The sequence below is a fragment of the Crocuta crocuta genome, unplaced genomic scaffold (assembly GCF_008692635.1).
Source record: "Crocuta crocuta isolate KB4526 unplaced genomic scaffold, BGI_CrCroc_1.0 scaffold762, whole genome shotgun sequence".
NCBI classification, from domain to species: domain Eukaryota; kingdom Metazoa; phylum Chordata; class Mammalia; order Carnivora; family Hyaenidae; genus Crocuta; species Crocuta crocuta.
The window spans coordinates 377970-394665 of record NW_027529524.1 but is presented as its reverse complement, the minus strand read 5'-3'; the positions used below and the strand labels follow the sequence as shown (position 1 = coordinate 394665).

Genomic DNA, 16696 nt, shown 5'->3' with positions numbered 1-16696 from the left:
CCCCCCCCCCCCCCCCCGCCTCTCTTCTGCTAGGCCAGGCCGCCATCTTGTGACTGGACTCGGGAATAGCTTCCTAACTGGTTTCCTAGCCTTCATAATCTTTTACAAACTTAACTCTGATCTTATTGCTCCTTTGGTCAGTGCTTAGGACTGCCCGGGTGCTCCCAGGAAGCACTCATCCTCCCTCCCCACGGAACACCCCATATTGTCTCTGCCACTAGACTGCTCTGTGGGGGCAGGGATTTTGTGTAATGTTGTATCCCCAACACCTGAAACAGTGATGCAATAAACTTCTGGAGAATAAATATGAAAGAAAGTTTCCTTCTCATTCCCCTTTTGTCAGGATCCTGTCCCCAAGCCAGGATGTTAGGTCTTAGAGTGGCCATGGGTGAGGACACTCTGTCTCTCAGGCTGTTCTGGCACTGATTTCCTGCCCCAAATGGGTGTTGCCTGTCTCCTTCCTTTTGGCCAACTTTTCTTCCACCAATATAAGCCCCAACTGGAGGCTAGTGGGCAGCCATGCCTTTTATGGCAGGCCCTGCAGGTAGCCAGAGTATGGGCCCCCTGGGCCTTCATAGCACCCCCCAAGCCCTGTACAGGGTCCTTTTAATAGTGCTGGTCATGATGAGCTTGGTGTTTGGTAAGTGACTCTAAGGGATCAGAAGGGTGTCTTGGTCTGCTGGGTAGAGAAACCCAAAGATACCAGGTGTCTGGGCACATCTGCCCAGGATGCTCAGGTAAACCCAGGCAGGGGAAAAGATGGGATGGATGGACTTGGTGAGATAATGCCTAGGGACTGGTAATGGACTGCTGTTCACTCTGAGGGAGATCTCTAGTTATTACCCCAGGGCTGTCTCAACAGCAGTGACCTGAATGGAGATACTGAAGGGACTCCATTTAAATCTGGGGCAGTGCAAAATAGGGAGGATTCCAGGAACATGCTAGATAACAGAACCAGGATTCACCCAGTAGAACAAGGCTGAATCTATCCTGAGAACCTCCTCACTTGGCTCCAAAACACCATCTATATAGAAAGGATTCAAAGTGTTTGTTCAGTATCTGCCTCACACTAAGTGTTCTGCTGGGTCTGGGAACTCACTGACATGTGGTCTGGGCCTGGAACAAGAGGAAGAGGGAGCATATATACACATAGTTGGGGAGGGCTTTGGTGGACAAAGTTTAGTATGAGTCCAGTGATAAGACCATCAAACAAATAATGTGATGGTGGGCTGCTTAGAGTCTCCTGTCCACACAAAGCATAGATTCCTCTTGCCCTGTGGTGATGCACTCTTGTGTTCACTGAATGTTACAGATTATTCAAAAGGGGGTATATAGGGGTGGGGTGGGGGACTGTGAAACCAAGTCCCAGAGGAAGACCTGTCCTCACAGAACTGCATAAAGCTGGCATGAGCTGCCTCTGCCTAGTCTTTGAACTTAGGAGCTTGCCGAGTCCTAGGCACATGGTAGCACCTCAAATACATGTTGAATGAGTGAATGAATTCCTTAATGAGTTCCTTATTTCAGGAGGTGTAAGAGCGGAGAATGGAGATTTTAACATTGACTAAAACCTCTGATAGAGGGTTAAGCCAGATGGTTTTCAAGAACTGGTGATTTAATGGTTTTCTGAGATGGGAAGGTGGGGAGGGAACAGTGGGGTTGGCCAGCCTGGAATTTAGGTGGGTTTGGAGTCCGTGTTTCTCTGTGTTCTAGGTGTTGATCCTGTCAATCCAGAACCCCCTCATCCAGTTCAGTTTCCCAAATATCTGCGCTGCTATCGATGCCTCTTGGAGACCAAGGAGTTGGGCTGCCTTCTGGGATCTGATATCTGCCTTGCCCCGCCTGGCAGTAGCTGCATGACTCTCTTCATAAAGAACAGTGAGCTGCTTGTCTTTGGCCCAGCCCATTCCCGAAATGCATCTCTCAGCTGCACCCCATGTCTGGTTCCTACAACCCCTAGATAATGCTCCATCATGGCCTCTCTTTCCTTACCTTCAGAGTCATTCTCTTTCACCACTTCCACCCTCCTGTTCTCTCAGCCTGCTGGGGCTGACTGGCTTCCGCCTTTCTTACAGCACCCGGCCTTGTGGGGGACCCTTGTGATCACCCCCCTGCTTCTCCTCAGGCTGCCTTCTCTCTGTCTGTTCAGGGAGACCCCTAATGGTTCATGTTCACCAAAATTTGGGCATTAGCTGTCTTCCCACTTCACTCTCCCCAGAGGATTTGCTCTGCTTCCTCCTGAATTTGAATGTTAGGCCAAATTGTCATGTCAAATTGCCCTCTGGACTGCTCCACCTGTTTCAACTTCCCGAAACTGCATTCCTCATTTCCCATGCTTGCTCTTCCACACAATCCCTCACTCCACCCCCGCCGTCCCCGCTTTTTTTAGTAGGCTCAATGCCCAACGTGAGGCTTGAACTCACAACCCCTAGATCAAGAAGTCACATGCTCTACTGACTGAGCAGCTGGGTGCCCCTCCTTCATTCTTTTTAACAAACACAAAACATATTTTGTGCCAGCACTGTTCTAAGCACTTACAACCCTCTGAGACAGGTTTTATTATTATTATCCACATTTTACACATGTGGAAACAGAGGGACAGAAAGGTCAAAACTTTGCCAAAGTGTCCTAGAAGCTGAACCAAATTTGTGGTGATTCCAGAGATGGTGCTCTTAACAACCACAGCATGAACTTGCCTTCACATTAAAATTCAAATCCTTTTATTATACCTTTTAAAAATAGATATGATTCAAAATCAGAGTACTCAGCTGCATCAAAGAGAAGTTCCCCTCTTACCCCTGGCACAGTCCACCCAGTTCTCATGCACAAACAACACAAAACCAAAACCAATCTTCCTATTATTTTTTTTCCCCAAAGATTTTTTTTTTATTTTTAAGTAATCTCTACACCCAACATGGGGCTCAAACTTAAAACCCTGAGATCATGAGTCACATGCTGTACTTACTGAGCAAGCCAAATGCCCCAAATCTTTCTACTTGATTATCCTGTGATCTTTTGTGTACATCTCACCCTATGCAAATATACTGTTTACCCCTTTTTCACCTTTTTCTCTTCTCCATAAATATTAGCATACCACTGTAAACACTGTACTGCATTTGTTTTTATAAACTTTTATTTATTTGTATTTATTTAAAAAATTGTTTATTTTTGAGAGAGGCAGAGAGACACACAGAGAGAAAGACGCCAAAGCAAGCTCCAGGTTCTGAGCTGTCAGCACAGAGCCTGATGCAGGGCTCCAACCCATGAACCATTGAGGTCATGACCTGATCTGAAGTTGGATGCCTAACTGACTGAGCCACCCAGGCGCCCCTAAAAAAATTTTTTTAATGTTTATTTTTGAGACAGAGACAGAATGTGAGTGGGCGGGGCACAAGGAGAGGAAGACACAGAATCTGAAGCAGGCTCCAGGCTCTGAACTGTCAGCACAGAGCCCAATGCAGGGCTTGAACTCACAAACCACAAGATCATGACTTGAACAGAAGTCAGACGCTTAACTGACTGAGCCACCCAGGTGCTCCGCATTTTGAATGGCTCTTTCACATTAACTTTCCACAGAATCCATAGCTGAGGATTCCCTGCCCCTGCCCAGTCCCAGGAATCTTGGCATTTGGGGGGTCCAGGGAAGGGTGTGGGGTCGGTGAGGGTAAGTCCATGTGGAGGGAGGGGATGGAAGGGTCTGGGGCTGTGCCTGGACCTGGGATGTCTAGATCACTGGTGGCTGCCATCCTTCCCCCAGGCAGTGGTTCTGACATCATGGTGAGTGACTGCCGCCGCAAGGAGCAGATGAGTGATTGTTCGTATACCCGCTCTTCTCCCGTGTTTGGCTTCTGGATATTTTCTCGATGCTGTTTCCGGGAGTTCTGCAATAACCCTCAGAACAGAGTGTTCTATATTCCTTAGAACTTCTGCAGAGATTTTAGAATAAAATCCTGCCAGTTGCCATCCATCTTCCTGATTTCCACCTGGGTGGCAGAGCCAGAACAACTTCCAATCCCTTTTACTAGCCCTCCTTGCCTCCCTCTAGTTACCGGACCCCAGCTCTATCTGCCTCTTAGTTGACACCCAACACCCCTCTCCCCACTCAGCCCCTCCCCCAGACCCCCTCTCCAGAATTCTCTGAGTTTCCCCTTCAAGTCCTCAAGGTTTGATGCCTTTACTCCTCTCTCCTCCCATCTCTCAGCTGCTTCTTGGCTTTGCTTTGCTGCTCCTCCCACCATGGGCCTCTCTAGCCTCAAGTCCCCGGGTGTTCCTCCCAAATAAATTGGTGTACATACTGGATGGCTCATCTATTTCTTCTGGTAGTGGTGGAGGCTGAAGGAGGTTGAGATCCTGCCTTGACTGCCACACCGCAGGGCAGGTAAGGGGCTCCCAGCTCTATTGGGCTCTGCTCCTGCCTGACCTCCAGGTCGTGGATTCAGCTCTAGGCACAAAAAGGTGAAGAACTGTAAGCCTTTCTGTGATGAAAGCCAAAAGGGCACTGGTCACCCTTGGCAGTGCTGTGTGGGGACTGGAAGGAGGTCCACGGCGTGGGAGGTGGGGGCTGGCAGGAGTGGAGCTATGAAGGGCTGGGCCCAAGCCAAGGGAGTTGGGGGAGGCAGCCTGTGAAGAGCCGCTAGATCTGTGGAGACGATGTGGGAAGTTACTGCCAAATCTTGGGCCCTGGGTTCCTCAGCCTCTGAGACTATCCTCTAGTTTGACTTGCTAAAGCTGTATAAACCTAGACTTTTACACTTAAGTCAGAAGTGATGGGGGGGGAAAGTGGGCCCAGACAGAGGGGGCATGCTGAAGGTTTGTACTTATTTTTGTACCCCCAAGTGCTTCCTGACCTACCAATTAACATTAGTGTTTCCTGCCAGAGCATAGGCTATTAAAGCGGCCACAGATCTCTGTTAACATATGTGCAAAATGTTGTGTAGGAGTATATGCTATATGATGCCATTTGTACCAAGCACACAGACAAAATTCCTCTAAGCAGCTACAACTTAGGACAGTGGCTACCCCTGGGTTGGGAGAAGTGCCTGGGAGGCTACATGAAGGCTGCTTTCGGTGCTGATACAGGCTTTTACAGTGACTTGAGGACTAGTAACACGGTTGTGCAGTTTAGAAAAACCCATGTTATGTGTAAGCTTCGGTTTTGCCAGAGGCCTAAAAGTAGGCCACAGGGGTGCCTGGCTGGTTCAGTTGGTAAAGCGTGTGACTCTTGATCTCAGGGTAGTGAGTCAAGCCCCATATTAGGGATAGAGATTACTTTAAAAAGTGGTAGGGCACCTAGGTGACTCAGTTGGTGAAGTGTCTGACTCTTGGTCTGGCTCAGGTCATAATCTCATGGTATGAGTTTGAGCCCTGCCATTGGGCTCTGTGCTGGCAGCATGGAGCCTGCTTGGGATTCTCTCTCTCTCTCTCTCTCTCAAAATAAATAAACCTTTTATTTATTATTTTTTTTTAAGTTTATGGTTTATTTGAGAGTTGAGAGAATTAGTGGGGGATGGGCAGAGAGAGACAACAGAATCCCAAGCAGGCTCCGTGCTGTTAGCAGGGCTCAATCTCACAAACTGTGAGACCATGACCTGAGCTGAAACCAAGAGTCAGATGTTTAACCGACTGAGTCACCCAGGAGCCAAAATAAACTTTTTTTAAAAAGTAGTAATAACACATACATAAATGCTACAATTTGTATGTACCTTTGTCCTGTGTCTATTTTTGAGGCGTTAATTTTCACCTGTGCGCACACACATGCATTCTCTCAATCATAAGAGGCACTATCTCTCTGACAGGTGACCAAAAAGAGGCAGAAACCAACTTACCTAAATGGCAGAGGAGCTGGGGTTGGGGTCCCCAAACACAAAGTGCACTGCTTTTCAGAAAAAGGTTTCAGAACCCCAGCACTGGGTTCTGAGATTCAGAATGGTGGGCACCTGGCTGTATTCATTAACACCAAGCCCAGAGCAGTGTGTTTAACTGCATGTATGGAAAAAGTTATGAATGTTCACTATTGCTTTTGTAGGCTAGTAGTTTTCCAAAAGTAATATACATTAAAATAAAAGACCTAAACTGCAGACTCAAACTGTATAACCTCTGAACATTCTTAACTCCTGAACCTAGCTCCCTACAGAGGGGGTCTTGGGTGCCAGGATTCTCAAAAGAACAGGCAAGAGCCCAGGTTCCTCAATACCAGGGGACTCTCAGATAGAGGCCTGGGCCCGTTGGTTTGCTTCTGAGTTTTCCTGGTTTAAAGAAGAGTTTTTCCTCCTCTGTTAGATAGAAAAGCCAATGTAACCAGGGTTTAATTCTCTACGTTTTGTAGGGCAAAATTTTTTGGTTTTGTTTTGTTAAATATTTTATTTGTAAGTAATCTCTACACCCAATGTGGGGTTCAAACTTAGAACCTCAAGATTGAGTCACATGCTCTACTGACTGAGCCAGTCAGGTGTCCCTGCAGGGTAAGTTAAATGCCGTGAGAAGACATAATCCTCATACCTGAACAGATCCCTAGCTAAGCAGGTGAACAGATACAAGCCTTTTACGGGCTGGCCATGAAAAACCCACAAAAGGCCAAGTAGGGTGGGCCAGGCTGCAAATTGTTTGATCCCCATGCCCAATTAACTTTAACAGGTCTACACCTGCCCATACCTGAGCCTGACCCCATCAACAGTGTGACACATACTTAGCCCAGTCCATTTATTGTGGAGGTTGTGGAGAGCAATCGAGAGATGTGGTGCAGAGCAGGGCAGACCCTCGCCTCTACTCTCCCCTGGCACCTATGGAAGTGGGTGTCAAGACTCAGTGATGCTAAGCGGGGCTGAGGAGGCCAGACACGGGGACAGAAGAGAAGCAGGAAATGAGGGCAAAAGTAGAGGTGGAGGCAGTGAAGCAGTGACACCAGAGTGCCTAATCAGGAAATCTGCACAGATGTCTACCCTTCATTCCTTTTGCTACAAGTTCAGTCTGGGGCTTAAGATAGGCATGGGCTGCAATCTAAAACCAGACCTGAATGGATGTAGCAGGTGACGAGACTGACAGGGGATTGGGAAGTTAAGGGGGATGATGGGCTCAGAAGATGGGAAAGGCATGAGGAAACCACTGTGCCTTCCCTAGGACAACCTGCGCAGAAGGTGAACTTAGTATTTTCTAGGAGAAAGAAGAGTACTGGGTGTAGTGCCACAGCAGTTTCTGGGAAGGAAATTAAGCTAACGCCATATAGATGCTGGAAGTACAGAGGAAGGGAGGACTGAAAAATCACAGACCAGACAGTGTGGGTGTTCTAGGAGGGCAGCACTAGGTGCTGGGGTGTTAAGGGAGAGATGCAGGAAGAGAAAAATCCAAGGATAAGGTGTCAGGGCCCAGCCCAGGGAAGAACCAAAAGTCCCGAGCTGTTAAGAGACAAGTATATGCGACGCAGGTCAGCAATGGACAAGCTTAGGTTCAGGGACAGGGTGGTCACGGGGTTGCGGCCTTCAGGTTCCTTCCCAGCATGGAAGCTGGGCAGGGGCAGTGAGAGGTTCAGGGCCTTGTAGAACCACTGGATCTGGGACTCTGACAGGGGCAGGGCCAAGGCCCCGGAAGGGGGATCAGGCATGGAGCTCTGGAGCTGGGGGCTAGACCAGGAGTTGCAGTAATCGTACTGGCAGCACTGGGCCTGATACCAATACTCCAAGAAGTAGGTATTGCGTTTTTCCTGGCAGCGGTAAGAATTGTACTGTCCACAGCCTCGGATGAAGAAACGAATCTTGGTATCTGGAGAAGAGGGAACAGCTAATAACCCCTGCTGCCTCCCATGGCCCCCAAACCTGGTATTCTTACCTAGACTCTCTCCATCCCTCACCCAGACCCGACTTCCATCCCAGACTCCTTTCAAAAGGAGCCAAAAAAATTGGCTTAGCTGACGCCCCCAGAACCCCAGACTCCTCCAACCCCAGACTCCCCCTTGTAGCATCTTCCTGTCTTCTTGCACCCCAGGCTCTAAGCAGCCCTCATCTATGAGAGGAGACCAAGCCATGGGCTATCCCACGAGCAGCCCCCTCTTGGGACTTGACTCACCATAATAGATGGTGATCACCATGCATGGTGACGAACTGCTGATGGTGCACTTCTCTGAGCCTGAAATACACCCTGTAGAAGGGTCTTCTAAGAGGCAGAGGTGACAGGTCCGGACTTCACGAACAGGAGCTGGGGAAGAAGACAGGAGGGATGGGAATGTTGGCTTATTCCAAGTTCTCTGCCTTGCAGGGAGCCTGTGAATCGAGGGCTAAAGCATCCCCCCCTTCCCAGACTCAGTCACCCCTCCCTCCTTGTCCCTGGGCCCCACTTACCCTTTCCCACTGCGAAGCCCACCATGACCAGCGCACCTACAAGTACATGGGGCTTCATGATGGAATTCTGGGAAGAAGGGCAGTCCCTGAGGGGTATCCTGAAGTCCCACCTTCCTGTGAACATGCTCCTTGTAGGGTGATTTTGATAGTTTTGAGCAGGAGCTGCTGTAGACAGAGCTATATTCCTTGGCTGGAGGAAGAATTTATTAACTTGGCTGGAGGGACAGCATGTCCTCACCCACAAGGTCAGGTTCCTGGACGTGGGAACAGTGGCCTACACAAGAACAACACCTGGGCCTTTATCCAGCTGTCTTTCTCATGCCCTGAAAAGACCTATTCCCACACCTCAAGGGTCCATGGGCCAGCATCGGTCTCTGGTACCACCTGCTGTCCTCCCAACACAATAGAGCCAGTCCCTACTGCGCTGGGAAACACTGTGGCCAGGTACCCAGAGTCCCCATTCTTCTCAAGTGAGCATGTCTCAGCTCCCCCAGCAGGGGGCGCACAGACACCACCCAGCAGCAACTCTGGACCTTGTCCCTCTCTCCACCCCATACAGTTGTTTATTTCCAGACCACTTTCCCTGTAAAATCAAAACCAAAATATTTTGTTGTTGATTATACTCCTTACAGTATAAATATAGTTATAGGTAGCCAAAAAAAGACAAATTATGTCTCCAGTCTTTGATATCAGATTTTCCCTGGGTCTTTTCCACGTGACCTTGCACATCTCCGCATCCACTACTAGAAATTCTGCTCTGCTGCTAAAAACATCACCCAAATCCAATGGGCACAAGTCTGTGCTGGTTTTCAACTTGAAGAAGGTGGGCTGGGCCATGAGGGCCCTTGGGATCAAACACAGCACTACCCTCCCGTCTCCCAACCCCAAGCACCAGCAGACCAGCCCATGGCCTTTTCTTCCACTTTATTTCATATTCCCACGACAATAATGGCTCTTTTAATTTAAACTAAAAACCATAAAGCGTTCCTGAAAGGGACGCAGCAAAGGAATAGAGGTGTTAAAGGCAGAGGGACAGGTTGGGTGGGGAATCAGCGAATCGTCTTGACTGGGCTCTTGAAGTTGCTGGCGGCTTGGAGCTGCAGCTGGTAGGCCATTGGATGGATCTTGAAACCGTAGAGCCTGGGCCAGGGTACAGATCAGAGGCAGAAGGGTGAGCCCCACTCTGGCCCTGCCAGTAGCCTGCATTTCCCCCTCCCCACCCCAGCTTCTCCATGGGTCTGCTAAATGCTTAAGGATAGTGGTTCCCAAACATCTTCCCTCCAGAATACTGGGAAATCTACCTTAAACAGCAGTTAAAACTCTTATTCTAGGATACACGTAAACACACACACAAACGGGAAAGTGACTGCACATTTCTGTGTGCGTGTATCAGTACTTGTCTCAACAGAACACCAAACTGTTTTTCCCAGTATACATGATGTTCCAGGAAGATAAGCCACACTTTCTCCTGGCAAAAGGTTGAGCACCCAAGATGATGACAAAAATTAGGTATCATTTAAATGGTACTTCCAGTGCCAAACGTTATTCACAGCAACTCACTATTTAAATATACTCTGTCAGGCAGGTATTGTCATCATCCCCATTTCATGGATAAGGGAACTGAGGAAAAGGCAATCAAATACCTTCCCCAAGGTCACTCACTGTGGGAGAAGCAAACCTCAAGAAAGGACCATGCCCTGTCCTCCCTTCTCTCTGGGAAATCCCAAACCTTTCCTTCGACCCGTGGTGACTCTATCCCTGCTCCCCACCTGGGCACAAACTGGTTGGCGGGCCGTTTGGGCCGGTACTCAGGGTGCACCATGAAGAGCATGTGAGGGAAACCGGTGCCGAAGTAGGCTCCGTCCGTGTGATGGTGCCTCGATGACTTGGGTGTGTACACGTCCATGCACTTGGGGCAGTAGAGCTTCACCATGGCCTCACCTGGGATGTCCGAAAGGCCTGGGAGACAGCCAGACTCAGCAGGCCGGGCAGCCCCAACCCTGCCCAACCTCCCTCCCACACTGAGGCCCCAACTCGCTGAATCCCAACTCCTTCCCAGAGGATCTGCCATTTGATGTGGCCTTCTTTCCCTTCTCTAACACTCACCGATGGGAAGCATTGGCTGGTTCTCACAGTACACACGGGGACAGTAGCCAAAGTCTCCTTGCTGGTACTTTTCCAACTGAGATGAATAAAATGAAAGGAGTTGGTGGGTAGGTATGAAGAGACAATCCCCTCCTCAGCCCAAGCCATGTCACTCTGTCCCCAACTCCTGCCTCTTTCTGTCCAGACACCCCTGCTAAGCAGACCCAGACAGGCCCTCATACTCCCCTGCTTCCTTTCTTCCAATTAGGCAGGTTACAGACCACCAGAGTCATTGGCTGTTTGTTCCCTGAGGAAAAGGCAGACTGTAACAACCTCCTGTCCAAGGTCATGTCACCCTCCCTGAAAACACCTCAGTCTCACAACTCCCAATTAGGATTTAATTCCCAGGCCCAGGTTGTGGGGTTCTTTCCCTCTTTTCAGCTACATTCCCTAACAAGGTTGAAATGTGTGACTCTTTGCTGCAGGAACCTCTGTTTCCCTTATTGTCTCAGAGAAGTCAAGTGGGAGCGGAGAGGCCTCACCATCTGGGCGATGCCACGGTTGGTGAGGATATAGCGGGCGTGGATCAATCCATAAAGCATCTCAGCTGCCTGCTCAATCAGGTCACTCTGGTTGGGGTTGTCTTCCAGCTCTTCATCTGAAACATGGCCCCAGCCAATTGCAACCACTTGTCTTACAGCTTTCTTAGATGCCCCACCCACCGCCAGGGGCTGCTGGCTACTAAGTGTGCCCGGCACCCATCTTTAAGCCACCCATCACTTGAGCATTTGACCCAGAAACCTGGGCCTCTGACCCTTCCACCAACCCAAGGTAGCTCTGCCTTCTCTCCACACCTCTTCAGCCTCTGCTCTCTCTCCCTCCCAACTCTCTCCTCAAACCATAAATGCTAAGATGTCAACGCAAAAGATGAAACTGAAAGGTACAAGCCAAGAAAAAGAAACAGGAAAGGAGACCCAAGGAGAAACTAGCATTAGGAGATAGAGCCAAGTTACAGAACCAGAGTGTGGGAACAGGTGGTGTAAGTCACAAAACTAGGCAAGGGTCATATGGGAGACCAAAATGAAGTAGGGAACTTTGGGTAAAGAGAGTCAGAGAACCAAAAGAAAATTTGGAAATTCAAGAAGCAGATAAACAGGAATACGAAAAGAAAAACAAACAAACACAAAAAACAAAACCACAAACATATACACACTAAACAACCCTAATAGTGCCTCACCAGGCTCCAGGTCCAAGATCATGTCCAGAGCTTGTCGATAATGAGGCACCTGCTCATTGAGTCCAGTGAGATTGAATTTGTCCTGGATGTAGTCTTCATCCACCTGTCAGGATGTGAACGTAAAGAAGAAACCCATAGCAGAATCCTCAGCTTTGACCTGGGACATTGTTCTAACTGGTGCCTTATTCTTAAGACAACTGCTTCAGTCTCCCCTTGTTCCTCAGTCCAAACTCAGCAGACATACTTGAGCCTCTCTCTCCAGTTCAGATACATAGCCTTCCCATGAAAGCTTTGGCTTTTTTTTTCTCTGAGGTAAGCAGCTACAACAATCTCCTTAAACAAACATTCCTTTTAAAATCCCTGTTCTACTCCTGGCCCCTTCTCTAGAAATCGATTTTGTCCTCTCCTTAGGAGCAGCTAGATCTCTAATGAAAGTAGACTCAACAGTTTGAGTCCTGTGGACAGTTATGATCCTTCATATCATTAGCATACAACTTTGCACATTATAAAGCATTTTCACATATGACATTTTAATTCTAATAGACTCCAAAGGTAAGCACTTCCTTGTGCTCACTTCGGCAGCACATATACAAAGGTAAGCACTCCCAGTACCACTCTAATAGTAACTTTAATAAACAATAAAGGCGTTAACTTGTCTCAAGTTACACTGTTGGAGGGTAACAGGCTTGGGATCTGGGCAGTCTTGCCACTTCACAAGTTAGTAACAGGAATTACTGAAAGGACTCCTCCTTGGCAGGAAAAGTTTCAACAGAAGCCGGTAAGAGAAGCGTGCAGAAGCTAAATATGCGGGAAATAATACACCCAAACTTTGTGTGGAGATGGCTGGGAGACTGAGAACTCACTTCACAGAAGAATTCATTGCCACGGAGCCCACAGAACCAGGAAATCCAGGACACTTCCTCTGAGCTGCTCATCTTCACGTCAGCTGGGAAAAAAAGCGAGTGTTAAGTCCAAGCTCTCCCACCCTGCCTCTGGTATCCTCCCTCCTCCCACACAGAGCTCTCTAACCATGGAAGAATTTGGGGCAACCTTTTCTTAAAGGATCCCAGATTTTGGAGCACTCCTCTCCCGCTCTTCTTATGCACACCTCAGTCCCTCTTCTCTGAGATCAGAGATTCTTTGGAGTCCCACAGGTCTTGACCCACCAGTCCTACCTACATCTTATCGCTCCAGAAGACCAGCCCACTCTCCCCTTCCTGTCAACTCCAGCAGGGCCCTCGGCTCGAGCTCCCTAACCCGAAGGTCTCTGCACGTCCCTGGCGCCTTTCCCCAGGGTTCGGAAGTTATCCTTTCCGAGCAAGAGCTGGGACCCTCTTTCTCTCATGGCCTGGAGGTGGTCGTGAAGTCCCTCTCACAGGAGTCCCTACAGGCCGCCTCCGCCCCTCAGGTCATCCCTCCCTCTCCCGGTGCCAGACCGGGTCACTTCCTTCCCCACCCCCACATCAAGCATTGGAGACCCCATATGCCGCGCCTAAGGACAGGGGACTCAGCGCGGCGACTACCTCAGACTCACCGGCTGGACGGGGACCGGGACCAGGGTGGGGGAGGGGAGTTGCCGCTTCCAAGAAATCGCGACCGCTACAACGCAGGCCACGGANCGGGTCCTTATTGCCTTTCGAGCCCCTCGCCCGAGTCAGGCCCGCCACTGGGGGCCCTGGGGGGGGGGCGTGCTGTGTTTCACCCCGGGGTCTGGTCTCGGGCGGGAGGCGAGGCCGGGCTCCCTGCTGAGGGACGACGGTAGGGTGGGCTTGGCTGAGGTGAGCGATGTGAGAACCGGGACGGCCCCGTACGCTAACCTGAGGTGGCTCCAGCCATTCTGCTGCTCGTCCCCTTGCACTTCTCCATTTCCTCTTTGGGCTTGAATGGGGCTTTCTGCTGCGGGCACTAAGTGTGACCTTCGAACCCTGGTCAGAATAATGGTGAGGGGCAGGGTGACGTTATTTCATTTCACAGCTTCTGGGCATTCCACAGGTTTCCTTCCGCCTCCTCAGAGTCTTTCTTAACTCAGAGAGTGGTTTCCCAGCTCCAAAAATTGAGCTCGGAGCAGGGGGGCCACGTTCAGGGAGGCGAAGGGCATTGTGGGGGCGTTATGTAAAAGTAGGACCCCAACCGACAGACCCTGTGTCCTCGCGCTACTTAGTCACGTGGCATTTTGAGCGGATGCTCTGGAAAAGGTCCCGGGGTGGTGGAAGCTGAACCTGGCGCTTCGCACAGGTCTGCGTCCTCAAGTAATGTTTTGTGTTGTGTTGTTGTTTTTTTTCCTGTCACGCTTGCTTGTTAGGGGTCATGTGGCTGTTTGATCGTCAGCTCCTTTGCTTAAAGTAGCGCCATTTTGCCATCTGGAGACTTCAAAGGTACCAACACTGGAGCTTCTCCCCTAAAACAGCTTTTTGCTTTCGTAGAAGTGTCAAAGTCTGTTCTTATTCAGGAAGACGATACCCCGGCCATAGGATCAAGGAAGAGTTAAAGGGCCAAGGCTGATTGTTTTCTTAATGGTATGTCTTACCTGGTGGTCAAGTGGTTTTAAAGAGAAGCTGTTTTTATTTAGTGTTGGTGAGGATGGGGTTGGGGGCAGAATCCAGGATTTGTGGGCAACTCTCACTGAGTCTTATTTGTTAAATTAACCTTTGGTAAGGGGTATGGACTGTTACTGTAGGGTTCCGATTTTCCACATGATCTATGGCCCTTAGGCCCTGCTCTCCTAGATTGTGGGGTCACTTTGGGAGTGAGAGGGGTTTTTTGACTTTAAAGCTACTTTTCCTCATCCCAGCAGGTCTCTGGAGGTGGCTTTGATCAATGCAGAGCCACCAAGGAATTGGCTGGCTTGTCTCAACCTCCCTTTGTCTAGTCTCATCATCTCAGTTTGCCCAAAAGATATGTCCAGGCCCTCCCTCATCACCTTCACCCCGGCTACCAGTTCCAGTGACCTCTGGAAAGATGGACAACAGCAGCCACAGCCTGAAGAGCTGGAGCCCGCCTTGGATGGGGCTGCAGCCCGGGCTTTCTATGAGGCCCTGATTGGGGATGAAAGCAGCGCCCCTGAATCCCAGAGATCTCGGCCCGAACCTTCCAGTGAGAGAAAGAGGAAGAAGAGAAGAATAATGAGGGAAGGTGCTGCAGGAGCCTCAGGAGGACATGGACCAAGGAGATCCCTTGAGGCAGAGGACAAGATGACCCAGTGGATACTGAGGGCAGCCCAAGAGGGTGACCTGGCAGAACTAAGAAGGCTGTTGGATCCCTGTGAGGCAGGAGGAGCTGGGGGCAATATCAATGCTCGGGATGCCTTTTGGTGGACTCCCCTGATGTGTGCTGCTCGCGCAGGCCAGGGGGCTGCTGTGCGCTATCTCCTGGGCCGTGGAGCTGCCTGGGTAGGAGTCTGTGAGCTGGGTGGCAAGGATGCTGCTCAGTTGGCCGAAGAAGCGGGGTTTCCTGAGGTGGCCCGCATGGTCAGAGAGAGCCACGGAGAGACAAGGAGCCCAGAGAACCGGTGAGGGGGAAGGCTTAGCTTATGCCTGTCTTTCAATGTGTTCTGTCCTTCCTAGCCTCTCCATACCAGGGGCTCCAGAACAGAGCTGAAGGGTTCTGTCCCCGATCCCCCAGTATAGGCTGATAAGGCAGTGTAGGTAAGGTAATGAACATGAGTTCCCTGGGTTCGACTCCTGACTACTTCGGCAAATAACTTAATTTTTATGTCCCTCATTTTCTTTATCTGAGAAATGGGGACAATAAGAGCACTTTTGTCGTAGGATTGTTAGAATTTAATGGGCCAATATATGCAAACTATTAGAACGATGCTTCCTATATAAGTGCTATATAAATACTAACTGTAGTCATTATTATTATGCCTTGCCCAAGAGCTTGTGAAGCCTGGTTGCCATTTCTTCTCCCAGCTGTTCTCTGGGTCCTTCATTGCTAAGTGGATTGGAAGGCAGTTTGTTTTTTAACAGAAAGACTGGAAGGACTTCCCACCTTGCCACCCTCCCTCTGAGGCCTAACCCTTCCCCTGCCCTCAACTCTCTCTTTTTTTTCCTACAGGTCCCAGTCACCGTCCCCCCAATACTGTGAGACCTGTGACGCGCACTTCCAAGACTCTAACCATTGTACATCCACTGCTCACCTGCTGTCACTGTCCCATGATCTCAGGTCCCCCAACCTGCCCCTTGGGGTGCCCACCTCCAGCCCAGGCTTCAAGCTGCTGCTGAGGGGAGGCTGGGAGCCTGGAATGGGGCTGGGACCCCGGGGTGAGGGCCGCACAAACCCCATCCCCACTGTCCTCAAGAGGGACCAAGAAGGATTAGGCTACAGATCAGTGCCCCAACCCCGAATCACACACTTCCTGGCTCGGGATACTCGGGCTGTGGCTGGGAGAGAGAGAACCCCTCGGGTGACCACACTGAGCCGGAGGGAGGAAAGAAAGCAGGAGGAGAAGGACAGGGCCTGGGAGCGGGATCTGAGGACGTACATGAACCTTGAGTTCTGACCCTGGTAAGGTCTATTCGTTGTGTATTGCTAAGTCTGAACTCTCATGTAGGCACTTTGGCTTTTACTTCCTGGGGTCTGCCCAGTTCCTAGATCCTCAGGTTTTGGTCAGTGGGCTCTGCCTTTGGGAGAGGGGGGCTGAGCATTGAAAAATAAATCAAACTTCTGCCTCCTTTGTGTTTTATTCATTTTTCTGGAAGCTATTGTGGGAAAACCAAACAAGTGTAGGGGCCACATGTAAGTCCCACCTGAGCCAGGTGGCATAATAGGGTCACCTCCTTGCCAGTCTTGTTCACTTCCAGGTTCTAGCTCCTGCCTGGCATGCCCCACCTATTCTTTGAATCCCCTGAACCAGGAATTGCCCAAGCTCTATGCAAGTCTCACCTACCCCAGGAAGGATCCCCTGACTAGTCCAGCCAATTCAAGCACTGTTTTTGCTCAATTACTGATTTTAAACAAGTTCGTATACTATGTGCCAAGAAGAGGAATAAGAGATACCCCCAACCTGATTGCTCACAGCTAGAGGCGGCGGCGGCTATGTGATCAA

The 16696-nt window shown here is 49.9% G+C and overlaps 4 protein-coding genes across 11 annotated transcripts; 2 read left to right on the top strand and 2 right to left on the bottom strand.

Moving 5' to 3' along the window:
• The first annotated feature begins 519 nt into the window (after window positions 1-519).
• Window positions 520-4279, top strand: LY6G5C (lymphocyte antigen 6 family member G5C). The gene is made up of 3 exons (XM_077760910.1): window positions 520-646; window positions 1714-1875; window positions 3755-4279. Exons 1-3 carry the CDS (start codon window positions 520-522, stop codon window positions 3916-3918), a joined length of 453 nt encoding a protein of 150 aa, XP_077617036.1. The 3' UTR covers window positions 3919-4279.
• Window positions 3113-9162, bottom strand: LY6G5B (lymphocyte antigen 6 family member G5B). 5 transcript variants are annotated; one of them, XM_077760905.1, is made up of 4 exons: window positions 8328-9162; window positions 8056-8184; window positions 4293-7752; window positions 3113-3980 (listed from the first exon to the last, which is right to left on the bottom strand). In XM_077760905.1, the coding sequence occupies exons 1-3, from the start codon at window positions 8449-8451 to the stop codon at window positions 7352-7354; spliced, it is 654 nt and encodes a 217-aa protein (XP_077617031.1). In that variant the 5' UTR covers window positions 8452-9162; the 3' UTR covers window positions 3113-3980; window positions 4293-7351. The 5 variants fall into 5 exon arrangements, with proteins under 5 accessions (XP_077617031.1, XP_077617032.1, XP_077617033.1 ...); XM_077760906.1 differs by having other exon boundaries at window positions 3113-3923; XM_077760907.1 differs by having other exon boundaries at window positions 3113-3905.
• Window positions 9163-9234: 72 nt separating this feature from the next.
• CSNK2B (casein kinase 2 beta) lies at window positions 9235-13525 on the bottom strand. Of its 2 annotated transcripts, none has more exons than XM_077760903.1 (7): window positions 13467-13525; window positions 12513-12595; window positions 11650-11752; window positions 10955-11070; window positions 10434-10509; window positions 10097-10286; window positions 9235-9467 (listed from the first exon to the last, which is right to left on the bottom strand). In XM_077760903.1, exons 1-7 carry the CDS (start codon window positions 13513-13515, stop codon window positions 9377-9379), a joined length of 708 nt encoding a protein of 235 aa, XP_077617029.1. In that variant the 5' UTR covers window positions 13516-13525; the 3' UTR covers window positions 9235-9376. The 2 variants fall into 2 exon arrangements, with proteins under 2 accessions (XP_077617029.1, XP_077617030.1); XM_077760904.1 differs by lacking the exon at window positions 13467-13525 and adding an exon at window positions 13184-13263.
• GPANK1 (G-patch domain and ankyrin repeats 1) lies at window positions 13275-16321 on the top strand. Of its 3 annotated transcripts, none has more exons than XM_077760902.1 (4): window positions 13275-13427; window positions 14073-14165; window positions 14441-15157; window positions 15706-16321. In XM_077760902.1, exons 3-4 carry the CDS (start codon window positions 14547-14549, stop codon window positions 16148-16150), a joined length of 1056 nt encoding a protein of 351 aa, XP_077617028.1. In that variant the 5' UTR covers window positions 13275-13427; window positions 14073-14165; window positions 14441-14546; the 3' UTR covers window positions 16151-16321. The 3 variants fall into 3 exon arrangements, with proteins under 3 accessions (XP_077617028.1, XP_077617027.1, XP_077617026.1); XM_077760901.1 differs by lacking the exon at window positions 13275-13427 and adding an exon at window positions 13796-13884; XM_077760900.1 differs by lacking the exon at window positions 13275-13427 and having other exon boundaries at window positions 13855-14165; window positions 14444-15157.
• The last annotated feature ends 375 nt before the right edge of the window (window positions 16322-16696 follow it).

What these genes read in the sequence shown, in the direction of transcription:
- LY6G5C (XM_077760910.1), top strand. Translation starts at nt 520, where the DNA reads ATGCCTTTTATGGCAGGCCCTGCAGGTAGCCAGAGTATGGGCCCCCTG. An exon ending in GAGCTTGGTGTTTGGTAAGT is followed by an intron (nt 647 to 1,713) that starts GACTCTAAGGGA and finishes GTGTTCTAGGTG; the next exon opens with TTGATCCTGTCAATCCAGAA. An exon ending in GACTCTCTTCATAAAGAACA is followed by an intron (nt 1,876 to 3,754) that starts GTGAGCTGCTTG and finishes TCCTTCCCCCAG; the next exon opens with GCAGTGGTTCTGACATCATG.
- LY6G5B (XM_077760905.1), bottom strand. Translation starts at nt 8,451, where the DNA reads ATGTTCACAGGAAGGTGGGACTTCAGGATACCCCTCAGGGACTGCCCT. An exon ending in GGGCTTCGCAGTGGGAAAGG is followed by an intron (nt 8,185 to 8,327) that starts GTAAGTGGGGCC and finishes CTTCTTCCCCAG; the next exon opens with CTCCTGTTCGTGAAGTCCGG. An exon ending in GGTGATCACCATCTATTATG is followed by an intron (nt 7,753 to 8,055) that starts GTGAGTCAAGTC and finishes CCTCTTCTCCAG; the next exon opens with ATACCAAGATTCGTTTCTTC.
- CSNK2B (XM_077760903.1), bottom strand. Translation starts at nt 13,515, where the DNA reads ATGGAGAAGTGCAAGGGGACGAGCAGCAGAATGGCTGGAGCCACCTCA. An exon ending in ACCGTGGCATCGCCCAGATG is followed by an intron (nt 10,510 to 10,954) that starts GTGAGGCCTCTC and finishes TATTCATCTCAG; the next exon opens with TTGGAAAAGTACCAGCAAGG. An exon ending in CCAGCCAATGCTTCCCATCG is followed by an intron (nt 10,287 to 10,433) that starts GTGAGTGTTAGA and finishes GCTGTCTCCCAG; the next exon opens with GCCTTTCGGACATCCCAGGT.
- GPANK1 (XM_077760902.1), top strand. Translation starts at nt 14,547, where the DNA reads ATGTCCAGGCCCTCCCTCATCACCTTCACCCCGGCTACCAGTTCCAGT. An exon ending in ACAAGGAGCCCAGAGAACCG is followed by an intron (nt 15,158 to 15,705) that starts GTGAGGGGGAAG and finishes TTTTTCCTACAG; the next exon opens with GTCCCAGTCACCGTCCCCCC.